The sequence below is a fragment of the Pistacia vera genome, unplaced genomic scaffold (genome assembly GCF_008641045.1).
Source record: "Pistacia vera cultivar Batoury unplaced genomic scaffold, PisVer_v2 Contig767, whole genome shotgun sequence".
In the NCBI taxonomy this organism is placed as follows: Eukaryota; Viridiplantae; Streptophyta; class Magnoliopsida; order Sapindales; family Anacardiaceae; genus Pistacia; species Pistacia vera.
In genome coordinates this window covers 110,379-134,647 of record NW_022196631.1, presented here as the reverse complement: position 1 = coordinate 134,647, position 24,269 = coordinate 110,379, and the positions used below count along the sequence as shown (strand labels likewise).

Sequence of the window (24,269 nt, the reverse complement as noted above, 5' to 3'; positions counted from 1 at the left end):
TCTAGAAATTTATAAAAAACTAAAATATCAAACTTTAAGGGCATTTTAGTCTTTTCACTATTAACAAACAGAAATTACTAACAACACATGATGGAAGGCATTTGTTTATCGTTTTAAAACCTTTTGGGTATCAACTTGTCGTTTCGTTAAAACTTGGGTATGCGCAAGTCGTTTGGCCTTAAAAATGGTTAAAAGAGATTTACGATGGGCCAGTTTAATGTGAGCCCAATTGTATTTAACACAGACACAGTAATGCTGCCACGACATCTCCTTCTTTGAAACTCAGATCGAAGATGAGTTACGAGGGCAAGGCTTGTGTAAATTGCGTATTCATCATCTTCCTTCTCGTGGCATCTACTCTTCTTTCTCGCTCTCCAGTTGAAGCCAAATCTCTTCGCCCAATAACTGTAACTCATTCTCCTTTTTTCCCTTTATTTACTTATCCTATTTTATCCTATTTTATTAATTTTCTTTTGCAATTCCTGTGAAATAATTATAAAAGGACAGTGAGATCAGACAGAAGAAGCTCGAATGCTATGCTAATATAGAGAGGTACGCTTATTTCCATTCCACAAAAATTGAATGATATTATTATAATTTATTAATCTGGATTTGCAATTTTTTGAAAGCAAAGAATAAATTTTTTTAATTATATTTGTTATTTGGTCTCTAATTTTTCTTTTCTTCCAATTGTGAATTTAAATTTCTTTTTATTTTGTTTGATTTGTATACAGGTTCTTTAGGTCTGTAATTTATGTAATAATGTGTACTATAATATTCGCTATTTATTCGTAATTATAAAATTTTAGAGGATGGCATAGTGTTTTAAAATCTTTGTTGTATAGTTGTGTCTTCTATCTTCAATTAGAAGGCAACAATAAGGTATGCTTAATCTGTAAAATTATCGATTGACAAAATGTTTTTTTTTTTGGTGTAATGTTGTGCTTTTTGATGGGATAGTGGATTATGGGGTCCGAAATGCAAGTCTTCGATGATTGCAAAGGAGAACTGTGCGTTGCGATGCCTTTCCCCTACTTGTTATGAGCTCATTTATGAGAGTGATCCTGTAAGATGGTTCATTTCAAGTTTTCCTTTTCTGACTTCCATTTTATTATCTCTTCATTTTTTGGGGCTATAATTTATATTTATGTCATTGTTTGTAACTGCAGCTTGAAGAAGGAGAAAAAGATTTTGTTAGGGGCCAAGAATACAAATATTGTATGCATAAGTAAGTTCAGCAATATCCTTTCAGTTTCATGTATATACTCTCTCTTAATGTATGCTTATTAATTTCTGTACGTTATTTTGTCATGCAACTTGATTATAAAGGCCGTAAGTAGAAGTTTTCACTTGATTGTATCTAGTGATAATGAATGGGAAATGAAGCTTTTTTTGTTTAATTGAAAATTGGATGTTTTTCTTGCTTCCTTCCTATGCTCTTGCATTTTTGCAAGGATATAGGTGATGTGGATAATCCACAAATGATTTTATGTCCATGGGTTTTGATATATGGTCTTTCTAGTAAGATTGTATTGAAATAGTTCATTTTAGTAAAGCATATAGGTAGATAACAAGTGAATGGACTTCTAGTTAGTAGATATTTTGAAAATTCCATAACTTTTATTTTGGAGAAATCATTTTTCTTTTCTGGGTATTACTGTACTGAGTATTATGACTATGAAATCCGGGTTTGCTTTCTATATTTCTTGTGTTGTTTTTTATTTACCGTCAGACACCTGGGCCTAATTGATGGTATAGGTTTAACCACTAACCTGTCTTCTGTCAATTTCTTTAGAAAGAGCTTTCTTGTTACATAATACTAACTGTAAACTATAAATTTCTGTATCTCAATGGTTGTTTGTCTTTATTCTAAGTAGAATGTGGATATTATTATAAATCTTGGTTTATAGCTTTCTCAGGCTGCTAAGTAGTTAGAATACTTTTCTTGAAGGATAGCTTTGTTCATGTGAGAAAGAAGTTGAAGACATGCGTAAATGTGTGTGAAACTCTACATAATTGTGTATGAAATTTGCGTTAAAAATAATAAATATCTAAATTATGAAGCATCATATTTTATGGCATGCATTTGTGAGACTTGTGGAGGATGCATTATAAGAAAATAGGTTTGTTGTATTGTTATAATATTGGGATGAGATTCCTTTGTTCCTTTTCTCATACAGCGACTAAAAATGGAAAAAAATAAAAAATAAAGAACTCCAATATAATAGTTGAAATGTTTTACCAATCTAATTACTTTGGTGAATTTTATTGTAGAGTACTAAGGTTTTTTTTTGCGATGGAAGGTGAACTGTAATGGACCATGATGCTGTTGTGTTTGTGTCTTGTTCTTGGTGGTTTTTGAGACAGGTTGTGCCTTGTATCATGTGTCTAAGTTTGTGCCTTTTGAAGCATGTAGTGGTCAGGCAAATTGTAAACTAGAACATTGGAAGGGAACATTGTGCGTGTATTGTTTATTAACTTCTAATTTAGCAACATGGTCTAGTTATTTGCAGAGTGGTGCAACTTGATGCTCCCCTTATAGTCTACATAAAAGTTAAAAAACACTATATATATTGGATGGTGATCTTCACTGAATTGCATATTCACTCTTAATGATTGGCACTGCACTATTAGATTAGTAAATTTTCTGAATTTAGTAGAGTGACAAGTATGTGATCTTAATCTATAAGCTTGCTCTAATCTATCATAGTGAGCTGCCCATTTAAGAACCCCTAAGATAAGCCACTAATTTTGATCATTATAGTATAATTTAATTGTTTAAATATAGCATTGTGTTCATTTTCTTCTGTTTCTGACTTTGTAATTAAGAGTTGCTTAATCATGTAAAAACATCAGTGAGATTGTCTTCTTTGCACTTAGTGTAGTTTTTCAGCATTGTTGATGCAATTTTTCACACCAACGAGATGTACGCAAGCCTTCAAGGAAGTTTGCGCAAAGGGTCTATAGGAGACTGAGAAAATATGATGCTGAATCTATAGGTTAATGGAAGAAACATGTAAAGTGAATGAAATATGAAACAGTAAATAATAGAGTAAACAAGAGCAATTTTTAAAGTAGTTCGGGTGCAGAGTGCAATTCTTATGTCCACTGTTATCTTATTGATGTGTTTACAACAAAAGATATTTGATTATAGAGAGAAAAAATTGCCCTATAACTCTTGAGAAAATGAGAGTTTGGATCCTTGATATGGCATAGGAATCCCTTATTTATAGTATTCTGAGGGTAATCTTTGGTGTGAAGTAATCAACATGCAGCTTGACATGTGACACTGTATCAATTAGCTTATAGGTGAAGTAGTCCATATGCGAGTTGACACGTAGCTTGGAGAACAACTTGTAGCCTTAAAGGGTGAAGAACTTCACATGCAGACTGACATGTGACATGGTGATAATGCACTTTGAATCTCACCCCTGAAACAATCCTTGGTAGACTTATAAGTAAAGTAACTTTCATGGTTTGTGTTAGGATCCCACATTGAAAGGAAAAAAGGTGGGCATGTGGGTTATAAAGGCTTTGGCACCCTCATTTGGCAAGTCGATTTTCCAAGGAGAGTTCTACTCAAGCCCATGAAAGACACATGGCCCAGCTCAAATTGTTGAGTTATTGGAGTGAGTTCCTATCAATTGGTATCAGAACATGATCATGCGCACGCGTGGCAGGTTGACCTTGGACCCGAGCTGCTACCCCAAGGAAAAGGGATCTGCGAAGTCACCCAAGGGGTAAAGAGGTCGACGTGGAGCCCATGTAGTAGGGCCCAGTGGGCCCCCCGAGGGGTCGAGAAGGAGAGTTGCTAACAGGCTTCTAGGGTCTGATAGGCTTCTAGGCGAAGTAAGACCTAAAGGGAGGGCAGTAAAGGCCGATGACGGCAGGGTAGTTGATAAGGGCGGGCGCTCTTTGGAAAAAAGACCAATGAGGGCGTTGGGTCTCGAAGCGTGGGGGAATGTTAGGATTCCACATTGAAATGGAAAAGGGTGGGCATGTGGGTTATAAAGGCTTGGGCACCCTCCCTTGGCAAGCCGGTTTTCTAAGGAGAATTTTACCCAAGCCCATGAAAGACCCATGGCCTAGCCCAAATTGTTGAGTTATTGGAGTGGGTTCCTATCAGTTTGACACACAAGTTAGAGAGTTTCAACACGTGACGTGAATTCATTCTGTGTGGATTTACAACACACGCGAGTAAAAAATTGATGCCACGTGCATGCAGAAGCCAAAAACCATGCGTGCAAGCACACGTATAGGAAAGGCAAAAGCAACACATATGAGCTAAGATTAAAAACTATGTGTCCAAGTAGGGTTAAGATCGCAAGAATGGATGAAGTTCGTTGAGACCAAAGTAAATCGTTAGAGAGATGTCCTCAATAAAGCTACTTATGGTGCAACAACCATCCAAGCAAAGTGCACGAGTTATTTGAAGTCCGAACTCGAACTCCAAAAACTGGGGGACTATTGTTGGACAGTAAATCTACAAAGAATGGATTCACGCTACGTATTGAAACTCTTCAGCTTGTGCGTCAAACCATGAAAGAATTACTTCACTTGTAAGTCTACCAAAGATTACTTCAGGGTTAAGATTCAAATTGCATTATCACCATGCCACATGTCAATCCTCATTTGAAGCTCTTCACCCTTAAGACTGCAAGTTGTCCTCCAAGCTACGTGTCAAATCGTATATGGATTACTTCACCTATAAGCTAACTGATGTAGTGCCACATGTGAAGCTGCATGTGGATTACTTTGCACTAAAGATCACCCTCGGAACACTATAAATAGAGGGTTCTCACCCCAAAACAAGGATCCACACTTTTATTTTCAAGAGTTATAGAGTCTCTCTCTCTTGATAATCAAATATCTTTTGTTGTAAACACATCAATAAAATAACAGTGGACGTAAGAATTGCACTTTGCATCTGAATCACTTTAAAAATTGTTGTCTTCTACTCTTTCATTTATTGATTCATACTTCATTTAATTTACATATTTCTTCCATTAACCTACGGGTTCAGCATCATATTTTATCGGTCTCACATAGACTCGTTGCGCAAACTTCCTTGAAGGCTTGCGTACATTTCGTTGGTGTGAAAATACGCATCATCATAGGTGGATTATTTAGCATGTTAAACACAAGGTGGATTATTTCTCAATAGGAGTTTTTAGTTATCCTGGAAGAATAATATGGTTTATTTGAAACCTAGAAAAATCAGAAAAGAAACTTTGTATGTGCACGGAGCCACTCTGTCATGTCAAAGATTAGTTTAATGTAATATAGTTATGATTTTTTGAAAAGATATGAGTTCAATTATTATCATCCACTTATCTCATTTACTTGCAGAGTGTCACTGGGAGAAGGCCTTGAGGGTATCAGGGGTTCGTTCGACTACTAAAATATGTGAGCTGGCATGAAAACATTGTACTGAATAGATTTATGGCCTAATTTGTTCCTTCACGGTAAGAAAAAAATTTAAAAGAAGTGGAAAGCAACTATGTTTTCAAATGTTGGCTTGAGTGTGTAAAACAATTGCATCTCTATTTATTCGTGTATAGGACAGGACAGGAAAGTATTTTAATTTTCAGAAGCTCAACTATGAATGCTCTTACTTTCTTTATAATGGATTTGTACAATCTCTAACCCATATATTTGCTAATGATAATGGAGTCATCATATTTAACTATGGAGGTTATGTAATTAACCAAGAACAAATTGCAAATACCATCTTTAAGATGTGAAATATTAGTAAACTTTGCTTACTTAAGGAGGTTTTTAAAATGCTGTTCGTTTAAGAATTGCAGTAACGGTTCTTGGAAAAAAGAAAGTGAAGGATCGTTTGTGGAAATCTCATATATTTAATTTATGCGGGTTTTCTTTAAAACCTCGGAATAAAATTTTAAAATGAGGTAGCCTCGATCATGAAACTACTTGAAGATAACTTCAAAAATAAAATCATTTTATTATAATATATAAGAAGGGAAGTGACTTTTACTATTTATGTCCTTTAAATTTAATTAGTTTTATTTTCATTAATTTCAAACTTAATTAGATTTTTTGTTTTACACCATTTTTTTCAATCTCAAACTTATTTAGGTTTTTTCCCTACTCATAATTTCAACTTATTTCCTCTTTTCAGATTAAGATCTATCCTTAGTTTTAGTTCAAACAAACAAATATTTAAAATAAAAAAAAAAAGGTTTCCATAAAAATGGGGATTAGGTATTGAAAATTTAGGGCTTAGGTTTATGTAAGATTAAATGTTAAAAATTAAAACAAAAATATAAAATATAAAAAAAATTATAATATTATTTCTAATCATTTAAATTAAAGCTAAATTGGTCAAAACAAAAATTATATTTAAAAGTCAAGGATACTGATCATACCTTAAAAGTCACTTCGATTTTCTAATCTCTAACCAATGTTATAAAGTAATTTTTATTTTAATTATACATAATATTTCTTTTCCTTTTTTCATTTGTTTAGTTTTTGGAGAATGAAGGACAATTCTACTCAAATAAATTTAGAACTCATCAAAAATAGGGATGGGCACGGGCCGAGGACCCCTCTCTCTGGCCCCGGCTTGAAAGCACAAGGAGATTCCCCGGTCTCGACCCATAGCCCGAACGGAAAATTTGGAGAATCCAGGAATTAGGCTCGATCCCCCAAACAGGAAATTCAGGGAATCCCCGAAATCCCTGTTTGGGGTTTTGCATTATAATTTTTTTAAAAATTTTAGTGATTAAAAAAATTATAATGAATCAAAACATAAAAATATAATTATGATACATTATACAGGGAATATACCACCGGATCCTCGCTGACATTTAGATCAGAAGGCTCTGATCGATCAATTTTCAACACTCGAAAAAACTTCTTGTTCCTGTCACTCCCAATTAAATAGAACCTCTGCTCAAAAACACCCAAACTCAATTCAGTTGAATAGCCCTTAGTTTATCAATTATTTGAAAATTACAGTTAAAACAAAAAAACAAGAAACCCTCACCGCTCTGGTCTCGTAAAGCTTGAACTTCTCAAGGGAGCAGGAATTGGGGTCTATCTCGGGGTCGTTTGAGGGGTGGATTTTTGCGGAAGAGGAAGCATATGCAGGCAAATGAGATTTCGCCATTGAAATAAGCTTCATACTGATCTTGTCGGGTACAGATTTTATTTATAGGCTCCCATAGTGACGGGATTTCAACGGTCGGGTTAAGTTATTATTTTATAAGGGGTTTATCTGAGCTTATCAAAACTTATAAGCGTACCAAATTTTAAGCAATTTGATTAAAGTATTTATAAATAATAAGTAGTTCACATGTTTATAAGAATATTTTATTATAAAATAATTAAAATGTGTATTATATTAAATAAGGGTATATTATAGAATTTTAAAATTAAACAAAGATAATATGGTTATATATTTGGTTAAACTAGTTTATAAGAAAGAAAAAAAAGTACCTCCCCCAATTTTTTTTTTTTTTTCTTATAAACTCAATTTATAAACTTAAAAAAGTTATAAACAAACAGGTCAGCTTCATTTTAGAGCTTTTAGACAAACACACCCTAAATCTGATCACATTATTTATAATTACATTTTAAAGTTAGATCAAATTACATTTTCCTATCCTAAGTTTGGAAAATTTATTTCCCACCCCTAATTTGACATGGCAAAATGGGCGGGTAAGCTGGGTACAGTCCAAGTCTAAACCGGTACGAGTCCTAAATAGGTCCAAAATGTTGGACCTGTACCCTATCCTATACGGGTAAGGTGGACCCATGGGTACCTACTACTCTGGTGAAGTTCCTCTTGACCTTTTTCTCAAATACTCCAGGCGACTTTAGGACCTTTCTGACGAATCTCAACCGTTTATCTTTCTTCTTCCTTCTTCTTTGCAACCTCATGCACTAGATCCCACCCCTCCATCCTCTGTACCACCAGTTTCACCTCATACTTCTTTCTCACAACTCACAAGAGGCGGCCATGGCCGCCACCTCATCATCTTTACCACCATTCTTCATACCAAACCCAAACCCAAAAGCAAATACCCAAAAAAGAACAACTTCAAAATCCTCAAATCCTTAAAAAAACCAAAAAGAAAAGAAAACTTGTATTCAAAATTACACAATGTTTTTCATTCTAACTCCACAACACAAAACAAACCCAAAATAGAAAAATTCTTAAAAGCTTTGAAATCTTAAGAAACATGAAGAGAAAACAATTTGAAGAAATGGAAATGTGCCGCTCTACAACCTATATTGATGAACCAGAAGTGAGAAGGGTTAGGTGAATTTAGGTTCTTTTTAGGTCATCAATTGAATCTATCATACCCAGTAGGCCCTTATGCAAAGAAGAAGAGTGGGTTGTTGAAAAACTCTTTTAGGAAGAAAAATTAGTGGGTTAGAGAAGGGGAATGAATGGAGATTGTGAATGATTTTGACAGATAAGAGGTAGACTGTGAAGTAAACAAGAAAAGTTAAGTTTGGAGAGAGAGAGAGAGAAGGCAAAGAATAAGTGTTTTAGGCTTTAGCTCACACGCTGAGGAAGAGAAAGACAAAGAATGCCAATTTGGGTTTTTTTTTTTTTTTTTTTAATTAAAAACGGGTACTAGCGGATGCACTCGGTTTACCAGTTTACAAAGCGGGTAGAGCAGGACAAGGTAAAAAAAACATGTCTAATTATACATACATGTGCCTTATATTATTTACCCGGATACAGGTCGACCTACGAATCCAAACCCGTTTTTCTAGGTCTAATCATTTTGAAACCATCATGTTCCACCCACTTTTTAAATTTCAAATATTATACTTAACCATCAAAGGGTATTTACGTCTTTCTATGCAATATATATAAACTTGAATAAAAAAAGAACCTTAAATAAACTATAATCTCTCTTGTTATTTTTTTTAAATTAGAAAAATAATCCAAAAACAGAAGTTTATATAAAAAATTAAAAAAAAATTGAAGGCCATGGCTGTAGCGGGGGCCGCTGGATAAGGCCATGATCGTCGCTAGTGGACTTGATGGTATGTCATGGCTACTTTTGTTATTTCATTCTTTCTAGATTTGATTTTGAAGTTTTGTTTTTAACGTGTGTGAAGATGGTTGATGATGTGAAGTTGTGTTTTTTTTATGTGTTTGGATATGGTTAATTATACAAAAGTTTAATTTATTATTATTATTTTTTTATTCGTGAGTAATCGGATCAGCTTGCACGTACCTTGATTAGTCCCATGAAACTTTGAAGTTAATAGCTAGGTAAACCTTCAATGATTATCTCTTATTAATAATCATGTGAATTTAAATTCAAGACCTTTTGAGTAATATACCTAAGAGTCCCAAATGATGATTTGTATCTGTTAGATAGCCTTTGTTTGTATTATGATAGAAATTTCAAAATGTATGATTAAAATGAAATTGCTTTTAAATAATTATTGCAGACTATCTAGTTATGTCCTTTTAGCTTTAATAACATTTTTAATGTCTTAACTAAAATATAATTATTTTTAAAGTTGATAAAACAATATTTCAACATCTATTATTTATTTAATCGTGTTTAAATTATTTCATTCATACTTATCTCATTTTTTATAATTATCATTAATTATTTAGCTACTTTATCCCTTTAAAAACACAATTATCGTAATTGGTCAGTTTGTAAATTGATCCCGTCTGCTTGCTATGGGTCTCGCTTGTCTAATTACGAGTTGTTGCATTAGAGGTTATGAGAGAAGACTGTGAGATTAGATTGTGTATCTAACATTATTGTTTTAAAATTAGGTTAAAGCTTGATATATTACTAGTATTTTTTATATAATAAAGTGGATGAATTAAATATTAACAGAGCTTAAAAGAGGTTGAAAAACATCGGATAACACTGAAAATAATCTGTAGAAGACAGGACAGGACCAGGCCCAAAGGAATCCAAAGGCAAGAGCCCAATTTATAAAAGCCCCACATAATTTAAATTAAAATATTTTATTCTAAAATTACCCCATTTTTGCTTCTATCCATTCAAAACCAAAACCTTGTCCATTGTTTTGTGAAGATGAACCTAAACTTACACGTTTCAACTTCAACGCTTGCATTTGAATGCGAAAATTTTCTCCTTTACAATTCCAAACCATAACATTCCACTCTTCCCCCCAAACCTCTCACACTCATCTTCTTCAGGTCTTTTTTTTTTTAATTGTTTAATTGATATCTCAATTCTAATTTTAATGATATTGCTCTTATGAGTTATGGGTATAAGCTTTAAACTTCAATTCAGTATCATTTGTATTTAAATTAGCTTTGATATTAATTTGGGTGTATTTTGTTTATCTTTTTTATTATTGGAAGTAAAAATTAGGAGCTCAAGACATTTGGTGAACAAATCTGTGTCGGAGAAGTTTTCGGGTTCTTTTGATAAGCTAATTTTGATTTATGATTTTACAATATTTATGTATGCATACTTATGTTAAATTTCTTGTGTCGTGTTTGTATAATTTGGTGTAATAGTTTGTAGATAGATTTTAGTCAACTTCCATCATCAGTGTTTTGTTAAAATTTTAATACTTGTAGAGTGCAATTTGTTTTCAGTGCAATTGTAAGAGATCAATGGTGACAAGAAGGAAAAACAGGTGTGACCTGTTTTCTATTGGCCCATTAAACATCCATTTTAAAGAAATTATGGGAGGGAGCTGTGTGAGGTGACATCAATGGTAGTTCTGCTGAAAAAAATTGATTTTCAGATAAGGGGAGTAAAGACGATTGTGGCGAAACTTGGGACCGATATGAAACCAAAACCTTTTATATATGTTTTAAGTGATAATAAATTTTATGGGGAGAGTGAAACTGTTCCAGTTCTTAACTTTAATTGGGTTCTAGTTTTTAGCTGCTAGTAGCTGACGTATTTTGTATTGATGAGATATTTCCTATTGTTTTCTTTTAATACCCAAATGAGGAGAAAGCTGGTCTTGAGTTGCAATGAGGGTTGTTAGAAAATGGTTTCAAAAATGCAACAAATTGATGTAGTAGCATTGTTTATTCAAAACACTCTTGTGATTAATTTAGGTGCTTCCATTATGATATGGAATAATTGCTACTTGAGAAACTTTTTTGCAACTTTTGAATGATCGACATTGAAACTAAATGGTTTAGATGACAAATTTTATATGATAGTAATTTGCTACCTGATGAAGTAAGTTCTACAAATATTATGCTTATGATTCTAATATTTAATCTATTTCTAGGTACTATGCTCTGGAATTAGGATTTCTGATGTTTGCAGTTGGAGTTTATTCCAGCGAAAAGGATCTTGTTGAAGCCTTCAAGAGACCAGTGGCTATTTCTGACTTGTCTAAAACTCAAGGTCCAAGACCCATAAAAAATGTGTAATTCTTGACTATGAAAAGGCTGTTGTTGGTCTAGTTGGAGCTACTTTGGTCCTCATGATGGTGGGAGTGGGACCTGCCTCAGCTGCTGAATTGTCGTTGTTGGCCTCATCTTTGCAACCGAGTGAACCATCCAATGCCTTGTCCTTGCCCACCTGGGTCGTGCATGTCTCCAGTGTTGTTGAATGGTGAGGGTTTTCTTCTCTCACAATTGTGGCTATTATAATAATTGTGTTTTATTTATTCTCGTTAATGCTAAGTCTGATGAGTGAAAAATTGATAGAAAGCAGGTATCTCCTAATCATGTTTGTGTGTGTGTTCCCTAGGTTTTACTTGGAAAATGAAATGCTAACCACAACTTAGCAATTTAGATTCATTATTGTAATTTTGTTGTGTTGTATAGTTGTATGAATTTTCTCTTTATACCGATGATTAACAATTCTGTATATTGTGGGGTTTGAATTTTCTCTTTATACCGATGATTAGCATTCAGTTGGAAAATGAAGAAGTATAATTGACTCTAAATTTTCTGTTCAAAAGGATTACTGCAATGGCTTTAGTGTGGCAATATGGAGAGAAATCTGAGTATGAAGCATGGAAAGGTCTTTCATGGGGAATGGTGAGCTCTTCTCAATCTTTGCTTGTTACATTGCATTCCTTGTATGACTAACCTAAAATTTGGAATGCATTGTTAATTGGTGTATGCTTGGTAAACATGTTCCATAGATGAATTTTGTGTTTATTCAAAATTCTACAGACCTATGAAATATTTTCTTCAATTACTTCACTAAATTATAAGCATTTGTAATCAAACTAGGCCTGTTCTATTTTGCTTTAATATGATTTTAAGGGATAGGTTTACTATTTATAATTAAGTCAATACATTGTGAAATGTAGTCGCCCCTACAAATTTGGTTTATAGCCTAAACTTACAAATTCTAAATACTAAACTCCACATAACACAAGTCTAAATAGACTTGACCTAGTTATAAGGATTGTAAAACTCGTTCCAACTTCAATGAGAAAATAAATGGATCAAAGCAACTGATACACAAACCATAATAGGATGAGTATGACTGCATAAAATCCTGTTGCCCCTTTATGTTGCAGTCTTCTTGGAAATAGTTGGAATGATACTAATTCTAGTTTCCTTCTTACTTTAATGGGCACAGTATTTATCTTTGAATGTCTTATATCTTTTAGGTATTAGCCTTTCAGATTGGCTTGTAGGTTCTGATTTAATACAGTAAGTGCTGACTCATTCCTCTCCATTATTGTTTAGGTACCCCTGCTTGGTGAAGCATTTTGTGCATGCACATGGCATTTTTTTTTTATAATTCTGAGTCTCTTGAGGTAAGCTTTATTTACTATACATTTTTTTTGAGTAATAGTATAAATTTATTGAAATGGAGAAGCTATTGTTAACTTGTTTTAATCAAGTGGTTCATTTACTTTACTTTGACACTTTACACTGTATTCAACTCGTAGTTATGGTACTAAGTTAAGTTGGACATGTTTTGTACACTGTTAGTCAAGTATTTGTAATTTTCATCCTGATTTTAGTTCCCATGGAACTGCAGTGCCTCTCATTGCTGTGATGTTTCATTCTTCATCCATTACCAAGTGATTTATATTGAGGTAACTAAAGACTTAGAGGTGGAAACACTATTAGCTTTTTTGCCATCTTTATATGTTAACAACCCAATAATCAGATGTGTGCCATTTTCCGATAAATGAAAGGCTTAATTACAATTATGGAAAACTTGTAAGGATTAGGAGAAAACCCCTGAGGGAGGTTGTGAGATATTTATTAGAAAATGAAGGACAATTATTCAAGTATATGTGCGACATGGAGTTATAAGAAATCTGGTATTGTCGGGAATTCATTAGGTTACTCTCTGATAGGCTTGACTGAGTTTAAAAAGAACAAGTGAAATTAATTAAGCAAATTGTGTAATTGCGGGAAATTACTGATTTAACACAATTATTGCTATGTATTTATCCCTGAATAAGGAGTTTAGCAAACGTTACAACTGTAGAGTGAAAAATTATGTGCTCCCTGAATTTTGTTATAAAGTTACAGTTGTGCTTCTTGAGTAATGATAGGAAATTTGAAACTGTGTATGATGTTATAGTGTGGTGTGTGGTTTTGTTCCATTGTAGATTGTATTCACAAGTACTTGATGTTCTAATGACCTTTGCTGGTGTTACATAGGGAGTTTCACTTGCATATTGGTATCTGTGTCAGATAGGTGTTGATTTGAGGATTCAGTTAATGTCATTTTAGATTACATTAGAAGTGTGTCTAGTTCATTAAGTAATGATGTCTTGTGTTGAATTGGTGTTGCTTTATTTTTAGTGTCTGAAACCCAATTTTAGACAAATCAGATCTCCTTGGGTTCGAAATGGCTCTGAGGCTTGGTTAACTAACTCAGGGTATATCACATTTTCTTCTTTTGGCTCAGAAAAAGTAGTTTTTTGTTGGCAAATAAAAATGTGCATCAACTTAAATTAAATTGTATGTTCAATGGTTTCATAAAGCTTGGACATACATAAGCTCTTCTATATAGGATAAATTCTAAATTGATATGGACTTTTACATATTTTCACATGAAGTCGGGGGGTTTGGATCAGTTTTTTGTTAAACAAACTGCTTCCATCCCAAGTATTGTTCGACTTACAAAACAAGATCAGTAATTTAATCACCCCCTTGCAATTCTGTTTTGACCACCTAACTGTTTATATAAATAAACTTAGTGTTCAGTGTATCTGTTGGCTGGATTAGAAATCAACAATCAATATGTACTCACATTACCTTTGAGTATGTTATAAAACGGGAACACAAATTAATATTTTGCTTTTGGCCGAGGCATTTTTCTGTCCACTACATTCAGGTCACAGTGATTATACGTACTATGGATAGTTCTATACATGAATATCTGAAGACCACAGTTATTTTAATTAAGCAATACATTGTTTTGTTGAACATTGCATTTCTGTGCCCTTGTGCTCAATTAAAAGAGAGTGATTATTCTTTGAGAAAGTTTCTCGAATGACATGCATGTTAATCTATGATCGTTAGGTATTGGTGGCTCTTCAAGCCGCATTTACAGTGATAGGTAATGCTACAATGTGTAATGCTGCATTTCAAATATACAAATCGTCAGAGGAATGGTCACAGAATCTGTAAAATTCCTGTATCAGGATATAATCATTTCCTCGAATGCATATCCTTATTGTTTATTAGACATATCCATAATGAAGGTAAGCAGCTCACCAGCTCTCCGTTAGAATGATTATAAAAAGCCACCATTTTTTGGCTATGAATTATAGTTGTTTACCTTTTTCAGGAAAAAAGGAAATGGTATGCTGGAAATGTCGTTGATTGATGACAAAGACGATTGTCATGGGGCTAAAATCTCAAAATTGGAGGTAATTCTTTGCAAATAAAGTAATGGATTGTGATCATGTAGTTGTTGACGAGGGATTGATGGAGTTAACTGCCATAATGTGTTAAGTAGTATCCGGAATGAAGAATTATTTTTTCTCTTTCTGAATAGCTATAACTTGTCAAGAAACAACTTTATATATGTATGGTGTTGATATATAACTATAAGATAGTGTTGTATATTTATGGTCTTATGCAGAGTAACATGGTTCCATAATGTTTCTGGTACGTGCAAGCATAGGAATGGACCCCTATAAATTTTCTTCAAGGGAATTAACCTTATAACATGATAAATTCAAGGAAAAAAAATTACAAAAATAATATATATACAAAATTAAAAGATATATTCATAGTAATTTCATCACATAAATTTATAATTATTTCATAAACTAAATAAAGTTTTTAAGTATCAAAATTAAATTGAATATAAAATAATTGTTCTTAATTATTATTATGTTTGTTTGTTTATTTAACGGAGTTATATAACATTTATCTATTAATCTTGTTTAATTTCATAGACCTTTTAAAATGTTCATAAACATATTTATTAATAATAAATCAATAAAATACAGACTTATTGGCTATGTATAAAAAAACAACAATAATAAATCTTAAAATATTTAAATGTGAAGATAAATAAGACCATAAATTGTAAAAATACAAAAATAAACACAAATAAATGCCCGGTCTTGCTCGACTCAATGTAGGTTAGTCCATGCATGCAGTGGAGATGTCTAAACAGTAGTGGTTAAGAAAAGATGCTTGGTTCAATGTAGGTCTGTCCATGAATGCAATGGAGATGTCTAAACAGTAGTGGTTAAGATGAGATTTTGGGTAATATTATACTTATAATTTAATCTCAAAAATTTTCTCTCACAATTCAGATATAACAGCTCATAAACGGATCTTGCCTGCTCGTTATGGGTCTCGCTTGTCTAATTGCGAGTCAAACAATTACAAGGTATCACGTTGAAATTGCAGAAAAAGTTTATAAGATTGGGTTGTGAGTCAATCTTTATTAAAAGAATTTTGAGCTTTAGACGAATATTTAAGAGTTGAATAATGTTATATTTATAATTGAGTCATACAACCAAATAAAAATTTTATAAAATTTATATAAAATAATTATTCTATCCTATATTTTTTGCTTAATTGTATGACTAAGTTGTAAATATAATATTGTTTGGTAAGGGTTTTATTTATCTAATAAATAAAAAAATCAGTCAAAGTTAGGTTAAACGAGCCCAAATATGGAACAGGAGGCTAGATACTTGGGAAATGGGTTGTGCATAAGCTACAGCTCCCAATGATAACCCAGTAGCCCAATATTTGAGGTTTCCATTTTATATTATGACAAAAGGTTTGCAACCTCAAACAAGGCTAAACTTAGTATTTATTTTTTTATCATTGGTAAAGGTCTCACAAGGTCAGTTATAAACCTCTCTAGTAAGGTAGGGGTGCTCCTTAGTTTCTTATAACTTTTTTTAATTTTTAATTTAGATTTTGTTTTTTTAGTTTTATTTTATTTGCTCCTTAAACTTTTATTTATATTTTATTTTCCTTAATTTCGTTTCTTTCCCATTTTTATGATAATTTTAATAATTCTTTTTGGTTTATTTTTTTTTATAGTAATTTCATTTTAAAATAGTTCTATATTAACGGTAACTAACCGTTTTCCCCCCTTTTTTTTGGGTGTATTTTTTGATTCGTTTTAGAAAAAGTAGCCCATTAATTAATAACTAATACAAGACAATTAATGAAAATAATAAAGTCAATTTATAGTAATACTTGTCAAAAGACAACCTTCTTATATCATTTAACCCAAGTGGTTAATTTAATTAGGCGAAGAAGATAGATAACACTTGTATTGATACTTAGGATGCAATTTAGATCATATATTGAAGTATATATTACAATATCATTTCTAATAAGGAAAAAACCATAAGGATTTCAAGTAATTTAATCAAATAAAAACCATCGGTAATAATTCTAGCTGATAATGTGTTTGACACTAATAACAGTAAGAACCTTTTTTTTGCCCTTTTTTGTGTATTTTTTGATTCGTTTTAGAAAAAGTAGCCCATTAATTAATAACTAATACAAGACTATCAAAAGACAATTAATAAAAATAATATAGTCATTTTATAGTGATACTTGTCAAAAGACAACCTTCTTATATCACTTAACCCAAGTGGTTAATTTAATTAGACGAAAAAGATAGATAACACTTATAGGTAGACTCATTTATCATGCAATTCAGATCATATATTAAAGTATATATCATTTCTAATAAGGAAAAAACCATAAGGATTTCAAGTTATTTAATAATTTAATTTAATCAAATAGAAAACATCAGTATTCTAGCTGATTATGTGTTTGACACTAAGATTTATTTTGTAAATCACACACATCAAATTAATACATCATGCACTTTTTTTTATTGAAATCTGAAGAAGTTATAACATAGAAGGTCCCAACTCCCAATCATCATACAACAGCATAGTATTCCTAGTAGTTATAACATTTATTTCATTAGCATAACAAGCCATTTTCAATTTCTAACGATTGAATTCATGTCTGCCTGGTTTTTCGGTTTATGGTTCACTTTTTCCATGGCTCGATGATATTTCGTCCAAAACCTCCCATGCTGAATCAATTGATGTTTTAAGCTTTCGAATTTCCTCAGTGCTCAGGGTTAACTGTTTCCTAAGCTTTTCAACCATACTACTTGGAGTTTTCACATCCTTTCCGGTGGCCCAATCATTGTCTGTAAAGAAGGGAGTATTAATAAACGAATGTTGACAATATTTGGAGATAGATATACAAATGGTTTGAAATAATTTATATCTTGCGGTTGAATAGTTAAATCCCATATCACTTGACAAGGTTAAGTAAAAACTAATTAAATATCATGTGAGCTCCTAAATCCTAATCTATCATGACGTTGGTAAACCCGAGTATAAGCATGAATTATCAAGCAAAATTTAAATTTCTTTTTAAATCAAAATAAAAATGAAAAAAAGTTAAAGTTTGATACTAACCTTCAGTCTCCGATACGCTTCGTTGACAACGAATAGAAGTCAAGCTCAAACTCAGTCTCGGAGTCACAGATGGAGATTGAAGAAGAAGAGAGTTGCGAGGAGCAATTAAAGAAATCGAAGAAGAAGAAGAGAATTTAGCTGACCAAGGAGCTAGAGAAGCCGAAGCACCAAGAACGTTGGCCATTGGAGTAGAGATTAGAGCTCGTTACAAAGAGAAGATGTCTGTCAAAAGAATACTTTTGCCAATATATATATATATAGATTATATTACAGCTTTGAAAAATTTAACTTTAACCCAAACAAGACGGTCAAAGAAAATCTATAGATCGTGATAATTGGAAACCCACCTCCAAATTAATAAGAACTCCCAAATTAAGAAGAACTGAGTTGGGTAGTTAGTCTTTGATAGGAAATGATTTGGACAGTAGTTTTTTTATGGGTTTGGGTATAATTTTTCTTGGAAAACCAGTTTAAAAAGGTGTCTAAGTTCTTATAAACTACATGTCTACAACTTTTTCCTGATCCTAACATATTTTTGATCGTATTTATTATATTTAATAATTGTTAATTACATTTAAAGATAATATAAATACTATATTAACCTTTTTGGTATTTTATTTTTTTATGGCATACAAGTGGAAGTGGGAGTGTTAAAACGGGTTGACGGGTTGTGTCAAATAAATTTCAATCCAAGCCTGATTCATTTAATTATTTCAATCCAATCCAAATCAACTCATTTATTATTCGTGTCAAAGTGTATCAACCAATTCATGACACGTTTAACAATTTGACCCTTTAAACTAATTTTTCTGGCGTGAATTAGATGAGATTGAATTGTATTAAATACGATATTGTCATTAATAGATTGACTTAAAACCACAAGTCATTCCATTTGTGACCCACGTTTCTTATGCAGTAGAGGTTTTTCTTAACACCGCTGAGGTTTAGGTAAAAAACCAAAGAGACCCATATAGTTTAATACACTCATATAATTTAAGTTACTTTACATCATTGGCAAAGATTATTATTGGGCGAATGAATTAATTTTCTTGACATCGGTTCTAAAAAATAATATTAATTTTTTTACCAATAACAAAAGAAACAAATTGAAACAAATATAGAAAAATCATTGAAAATAATTGATTTAAAATAAGGTTTATTTTTAAAATATAGCATTGTCAAGTGTTTTGTGTATCACTAGAGTGACGGATTAAAGCAATAGCAGACAATTAATTATCTAGAAAATATATAATTATTTAAAAAAAAATAAATCAAGGGTTATGTTTTAGCAACTTAGTTTTTTAAGAAAGATACTATCCGGTCCTCATAATCTTTTAAAAACATCCCACTCTGAATTGGATGAGATTGAAATGTATTAAATATAGCATTGTCATTGATAGCTTGACATCAAATCACATTTTGTTTTATTTGTTTGAGTATCTATCCACGTTTCTCACGCACTAGAGGTTTTTATGGATACCCCTGAGGTTTAGGTAACAAACTAAAAAAACCCATAAGTTTCAACATGAAACACTTACACCCTTATAATTGACAGAAATTTTTAAAAATTTAATTTGGATACTACAATGACTTATTACCCTTATTTTGTCTCTTCTGACACAATATGAAGAATTTAATATCTAACATTTGTTACAAGATGAAATATTAAATATATTAAATGATTTAAAAGATACTAAACTTTAACAATTATAAGACATTTAGGAAATATAAACCTTTTTTTTTTTTTTTTTTTTTTGCTTGTGTTGTCACTCTATCATAGGACGTAAGTGTTTTCATTATTAAACTACAAACGTGTAAGCATTTCATTCTGAAACATGCGGGTCTCCTTGATCTTTCAATAAATCTCAAGGGTGTCAGGAAAACTTCTCGCACTGCTATTTCAATATATATATATTTTGCTGTCATTCTTGTCTTTATAGTATCAGTACTTGCCGACTAATTAAAGCTTGTATTTATTTTCATTTTGTACGTAATATTGAAAGAAATGTCATTGATAGCTTGACTTAAAACCAGATTCTATTTTATTTGCTTGACAATGAACCCACGTTTCTCACGCAATATATGTTTTTCTTGACATCCCTGTGGTTTAAGGAACACGAAAAAGCCTCACATGTTTCGAAATGAAACACTTACACCCTTAAAAATGAGAGATACCATGTGAAAAAACAATTCCAAACCACAATGACTAATATATCCTTATTTTTTCTTTTCTTCCTCAATAAGAAGAATTTAATATCTAACATTTCTATTCCTTGCTTACCCAAATATATATATAACATTTGTTATATCAAAGTATTAAATGTGTTAAATGGTTTAAAAGATACTAAAGTTTGAAAGTTATAAGACAATTGGGAAATGAAAAAATTGGTTTTTTTTTTTCTTGTGTTGTCATTCTATTACAAGGGTGTAATTGTTTCATTATTAAATTACAAACGTGTAAGCATTTCATTCTGAATCATGTGGGTCTCGTTGATCTTTCAATAAATCTTAGGGGTATCAATAAAACCTCACACACAATATTAATATTTTAAGTGATTTTTAGATTTTTTTTTATTGTCATTCTTGTCTTTGTAGTATCAATACTTATCGAATAATTAATGCTTGTATTTATTTTCATTTTGTATGTAATATTTAAAGAAATGTCATTGATAGCGTGACTTAAAATCGCATTTTTTTTAATTTGCTCGACTATCGACCCACGTTTCTCACGCAATAAAGGTATTTCCTTGACGCCCCGAAGTTTAAGGAAAAAATAAAGAGCCCCACATGTTTCAAAATGAAAATCTTACAACTTTAAAATTGAAATGCACTTTGTGAAAAATTAATTCGGATACTTCAATGAATAATATACCCTTATTTTGTCTCTTCACCCGCCAAAAAAAAAAAAAAATCATCTAACATTTGTTACAAGATAATAAAAATAAAAACATATTAAATAATTTTTAATTACAGGACATAAGTGTTTCATTATTAAACTACAAACGTTTAAGCGTTTCATTCTGAAACATGCGGGACTCCTTGATCTTTCAATAAATCTCAAAGGTGTCAAAAAAACTTCTCAACAGCTATTTTAAGTTATTATAATTTTTTTTTTTTTAACTGTCATTCTTGTTTTTTTAGTATTAGTAGTTGCCAAATAATTAAAGCTTGTATTTATTTGCACTTTGTATGTAATATTAAAGGAAATGTCATTGATAGTCTGACTCAAAACCACATTTGTTTTAGTTGCTTGACTATCAACCCACGTTTCTCACGAAGTAGGGGTTTTTCTTGACACCCTGAGGTCTCAGGTAAAAAAAAAAAGCCACACATGTTTCGAAATGAAACACTTACACCCTTAAAATTGATAGACACTTTGTGAAAAATTAATTCGGATACTACAATGACTAATATACCCTTATTTTGTCTCTTCCCTTGCAAATTAAAAAAAAAAAGAAAAAAAGAAAAAAGAAATATCTAACATTTGTTACAAGATAAAAAAAATTAACCATATTAAATGATTTAAAAGATGCGAAACTTTGACAGTTGTAAGGCATTTGGGAAATAAAAATTTTTGCTTTTTTTTTTTTTTTTTCTTGTTTCGTCATTCTATTACAAGGGTGTAAACGTTTCATTCTAAAACTTGCGGGTCTCTTGTATCCTTCAATAAATCTCAGGGGTCTCGATGGGCCTTCACACAAAATATTACTATTTCAGGTTATCATAAAAATTTTGTCACTATCATTCTTGTCTTGGTAGTATCAGTAGTTGCCAAATAATTAAAACATGTATTTATTTTCCTTTTGTATGTAATATTGAAAGTAGTGTCATTGATAGCTTGACTCAAAAAGACTTTCTATTTTATACCCATGTTTCTCACGCAATAGAGGTTTTTAGACACCCCTAAGGTTTAAGGAAATAGAAAAATCCCACATGTTTCGAAATGAAACACTTACAACCTTAAAAATCAGAATACTTTGTGAAAAAATTAATTCAGACACTACCATGACTAATATACCCTTGTTTTGTCTCTTCTCCAGCAATTAGAAGAATTTAATATCTAAGATTTGTTGCATGATCAAAATATTAAATATATTTAATGATTTAAAACATATTAAACTTTGACAATTATAAGGCATTTAGGAGATAAAATATATATATATATATATATATATAGATATATAATATATAATATCTTTTTTTTTTTGTTTTTTTTTTTTTTTTTTTTTTTTTTTTTTTTTTTTTTTTTTTTTTTGTTTTTTTTTTTTTTTTTTTTTTTTTTTTTTTTTTTTTTTCTTGTGTTGTCATTCTATGATAAGGGTGGAAGTACTACAAACGTGTAAGTGTTTCATTTTAAAACATGCGAGTCTCCTTGATCTTTCAACAAATCTCAAGGATGTTAATTAAAACCCCTCACACCATATTACTATTTTAAGTTATTAAAAGATTTTTTTAACAATCATTCTTGTCTTTGTAGTATTAGTAGTTGCTGACTAATTAAATTATGTATCTATTTTCATTTTGTACGTAATATTGAAAGAAATGCCATTGATAGGCTGACTTAAAACCATATTTTGTTTTATTTGCTTTACTATCGACCCATGTTTCTCACGCAGTAGAGTTTTTTACTAGACACCCCTGAGGTTTAAGAAAAACCCCATATGTTTCGAAATGAAACACTTACACCCTTAAAATTGACAGACACTTTGTGAAAAAATAATTCGGATGCTACAATGACTAATATACCAATACTTTGAGTCTTCTCCCACAATAAGAAGAATTTAATATCTAACATTTGTTATAAGATCAAAATATTAATTATATTAAATGACTTAAAAGATACTAAACTTTGAAAGTTATAAGTCATTTGGGAAATAAAGGATTTCGTTTTTTTTTTATTTTTTTTTCGTCATTCTTTTCAAGGATGTAAGTGTTTCATTATTAAACTATAAATGTGTAAGCCTTTCATTCTTAAACATTTGGGTCTCCTTGATCCTTCAATATATCTAAGGGTTGTCAATAAAAACCTCTCACATATTATATTACTTTTTTATGTTTCTATGAGGTTTTTCTGTCATTCTTAACTTTGTAGTATCAATAGTTGCCAAATAATTAAAGCTTATATTTATTTTTATGTTGTATGTAATATTAAAGGAAATGTCATTGATAGCTTGACTCAAAACCACATTCTGTTTTATTTGCTTTACTATCGATCCACGTTTCTCTTGTAGTAGAGGTTTTTACTTGACACCCGTAAGGTTTAAGTAGAAGAAAAAAAAGCCCCACATGAAACACTTACACCCTTAAAAATGAGAGATACTTTGTGAAAAATTAATTCCGACACTATTATACCCTTATTTTGTCTCGTCCCCCGCAAAAAAAAGAATGAAATATCTAACATTTGTTAGAAGACTAAAAAATTAAACATATTAAATGATTTAAAAGATACTAAACATTGAAAGTTATAAGTCACTTGGGAAATAAAGAATTATTATTATTTTTTTTTATGTGTTGTCATTCTTTTACAAGGATGTAAATGTTTCATTGTTAAACTACAAATGTGTAAGCCTTTCATTGTTAAGCATGTGGGTCTCCTTGATCCTTCAATACACCCCAGGGGTGTTAATTAAAACCTCTAACACAATATTGCTATTTTATGTCTCTATGAGGTTTTTTCTATCATTCTTGTCTTTGTACTATTAGTAGTTGTCAAATAATTAAAGCTTGTATTTATTTTCATTTTGTAAGTATAATTTTAAAAGAAATGTCATTGATAACCTGACCCAAAACCACTTTGTATTTTATTTGCTTGACTATCAACCCATGTTTCTCATGCAATAGAGGTTTTTTAACCAAAAAGAAAAAAAATCCCAACATGTTTCGAAATGAAACACTTACAACCTTAAAAATGAGAATACTCTATGAAAAATTAATTATTTCTGTCAAAGGTCACAACCCAAACGAACTCATTTATTATTCGTGTCAAAGTGTATCAACCAATTCATGACACGTTTAATAATTTGACCCTTTAAACTAATTTTCCTGGCATTGAATTAGATGAGATTGAATTGTATTAATTACGATATTGTCATTAATAGATTGACTTAAAAACCACAAGTCATTTCATTTGCGACCCACGTTTCTTATGCAGTAGAGTTTTTTCTTGACACCCCTGAGGTTTAGGTAAAATCCAAAGAGATCCATATAGTTTAATAAACCCATATAATTTAAGTTACTTTACATCATTGGCAAAGATTATTATTGGGCGAATGAATTAATTTTCTTGGCATTGGTTCTAAAAGATAATAATTTTTTTTACCAATAACAAAAGAAAAAAATTGAAACAAATATAGAAAAGGCATTGAAAAAAATTGATTTAAAATAAGGTTTTATTTTTAAAATAT

The 24,269-nt window shown here is 31.2% G+C and overlaps 2 protein-coding genes across 2 annotated transcripts; both read left to right on the top strand.

Annotated features, from left to right (window-relative positions):
• Positions 1–278: 278 nt before the first annotated feature.
• LOC116116258 lies at positions 279–5,467 on the top strand. Its single transcript, XM_031402364.1, has 5 exons — positions 279–407; positions 503–552; positions 961–1,066; positions 1,170–1,228; positions 5,350–5,467. The coding sequence occupies exons 1-5, from the start codon at positions 294–296 to the stop codon at positions 5,399–5,401; spliced, it is 381 nt and encodes a 126-aa protein (XP_031258224.1). The 5' UTR covers positions 279–293; the 3' UTR covers positions 5,402–5,467.
• Positions 5,468–11,315: 5,848 nt separating this feature from the next.
• On the top strand, positions 11,316–14,566 carry LOC116116259 (ycf49-like protein). The gene is given in 5 exon segments (XM_031402365.1): positions 11,316–11,564; positions 11,917–11,995; positions 12,659–12,700; positions 12,703–12,729; positions 14,459–14,566. Coding segments are annotated over 5 exon segments (387 nt in total). The 5' UTR covers positions 11,316–11,433.
• The last annotated feature ends 9,703 nt before the right edge of the window (positions 14,567–24,269 follow it).

What these genes read in the sequence shown, in the direction of transcription:
- LOC116116258 (XM_031402364.1), top strand. Translation starts at nt 294, where the DNA reads ATGAGTTACGAGGGCAAGGCTTGTGTAAATTGCGTATTCATCATCTTC. An exon ending in TCATTTATGAGAGTGATCCT is followed by an intron (nt 1,067 to 1,169) that starts GTAAGATGGTTC and finishes TTGTAACTGCAG; the next exon opens with CTTGAAGAAGGAGAAAAAGA. An exon ending in TACAAATATTGTATGCATAA is followed by an intron (nt 1,229 to 5,349) that starts GTAAGTTCAGCA and finishes ATTTACTTGCAG; the next exon opens with AGTGTCACTGGGAGAAGGCC.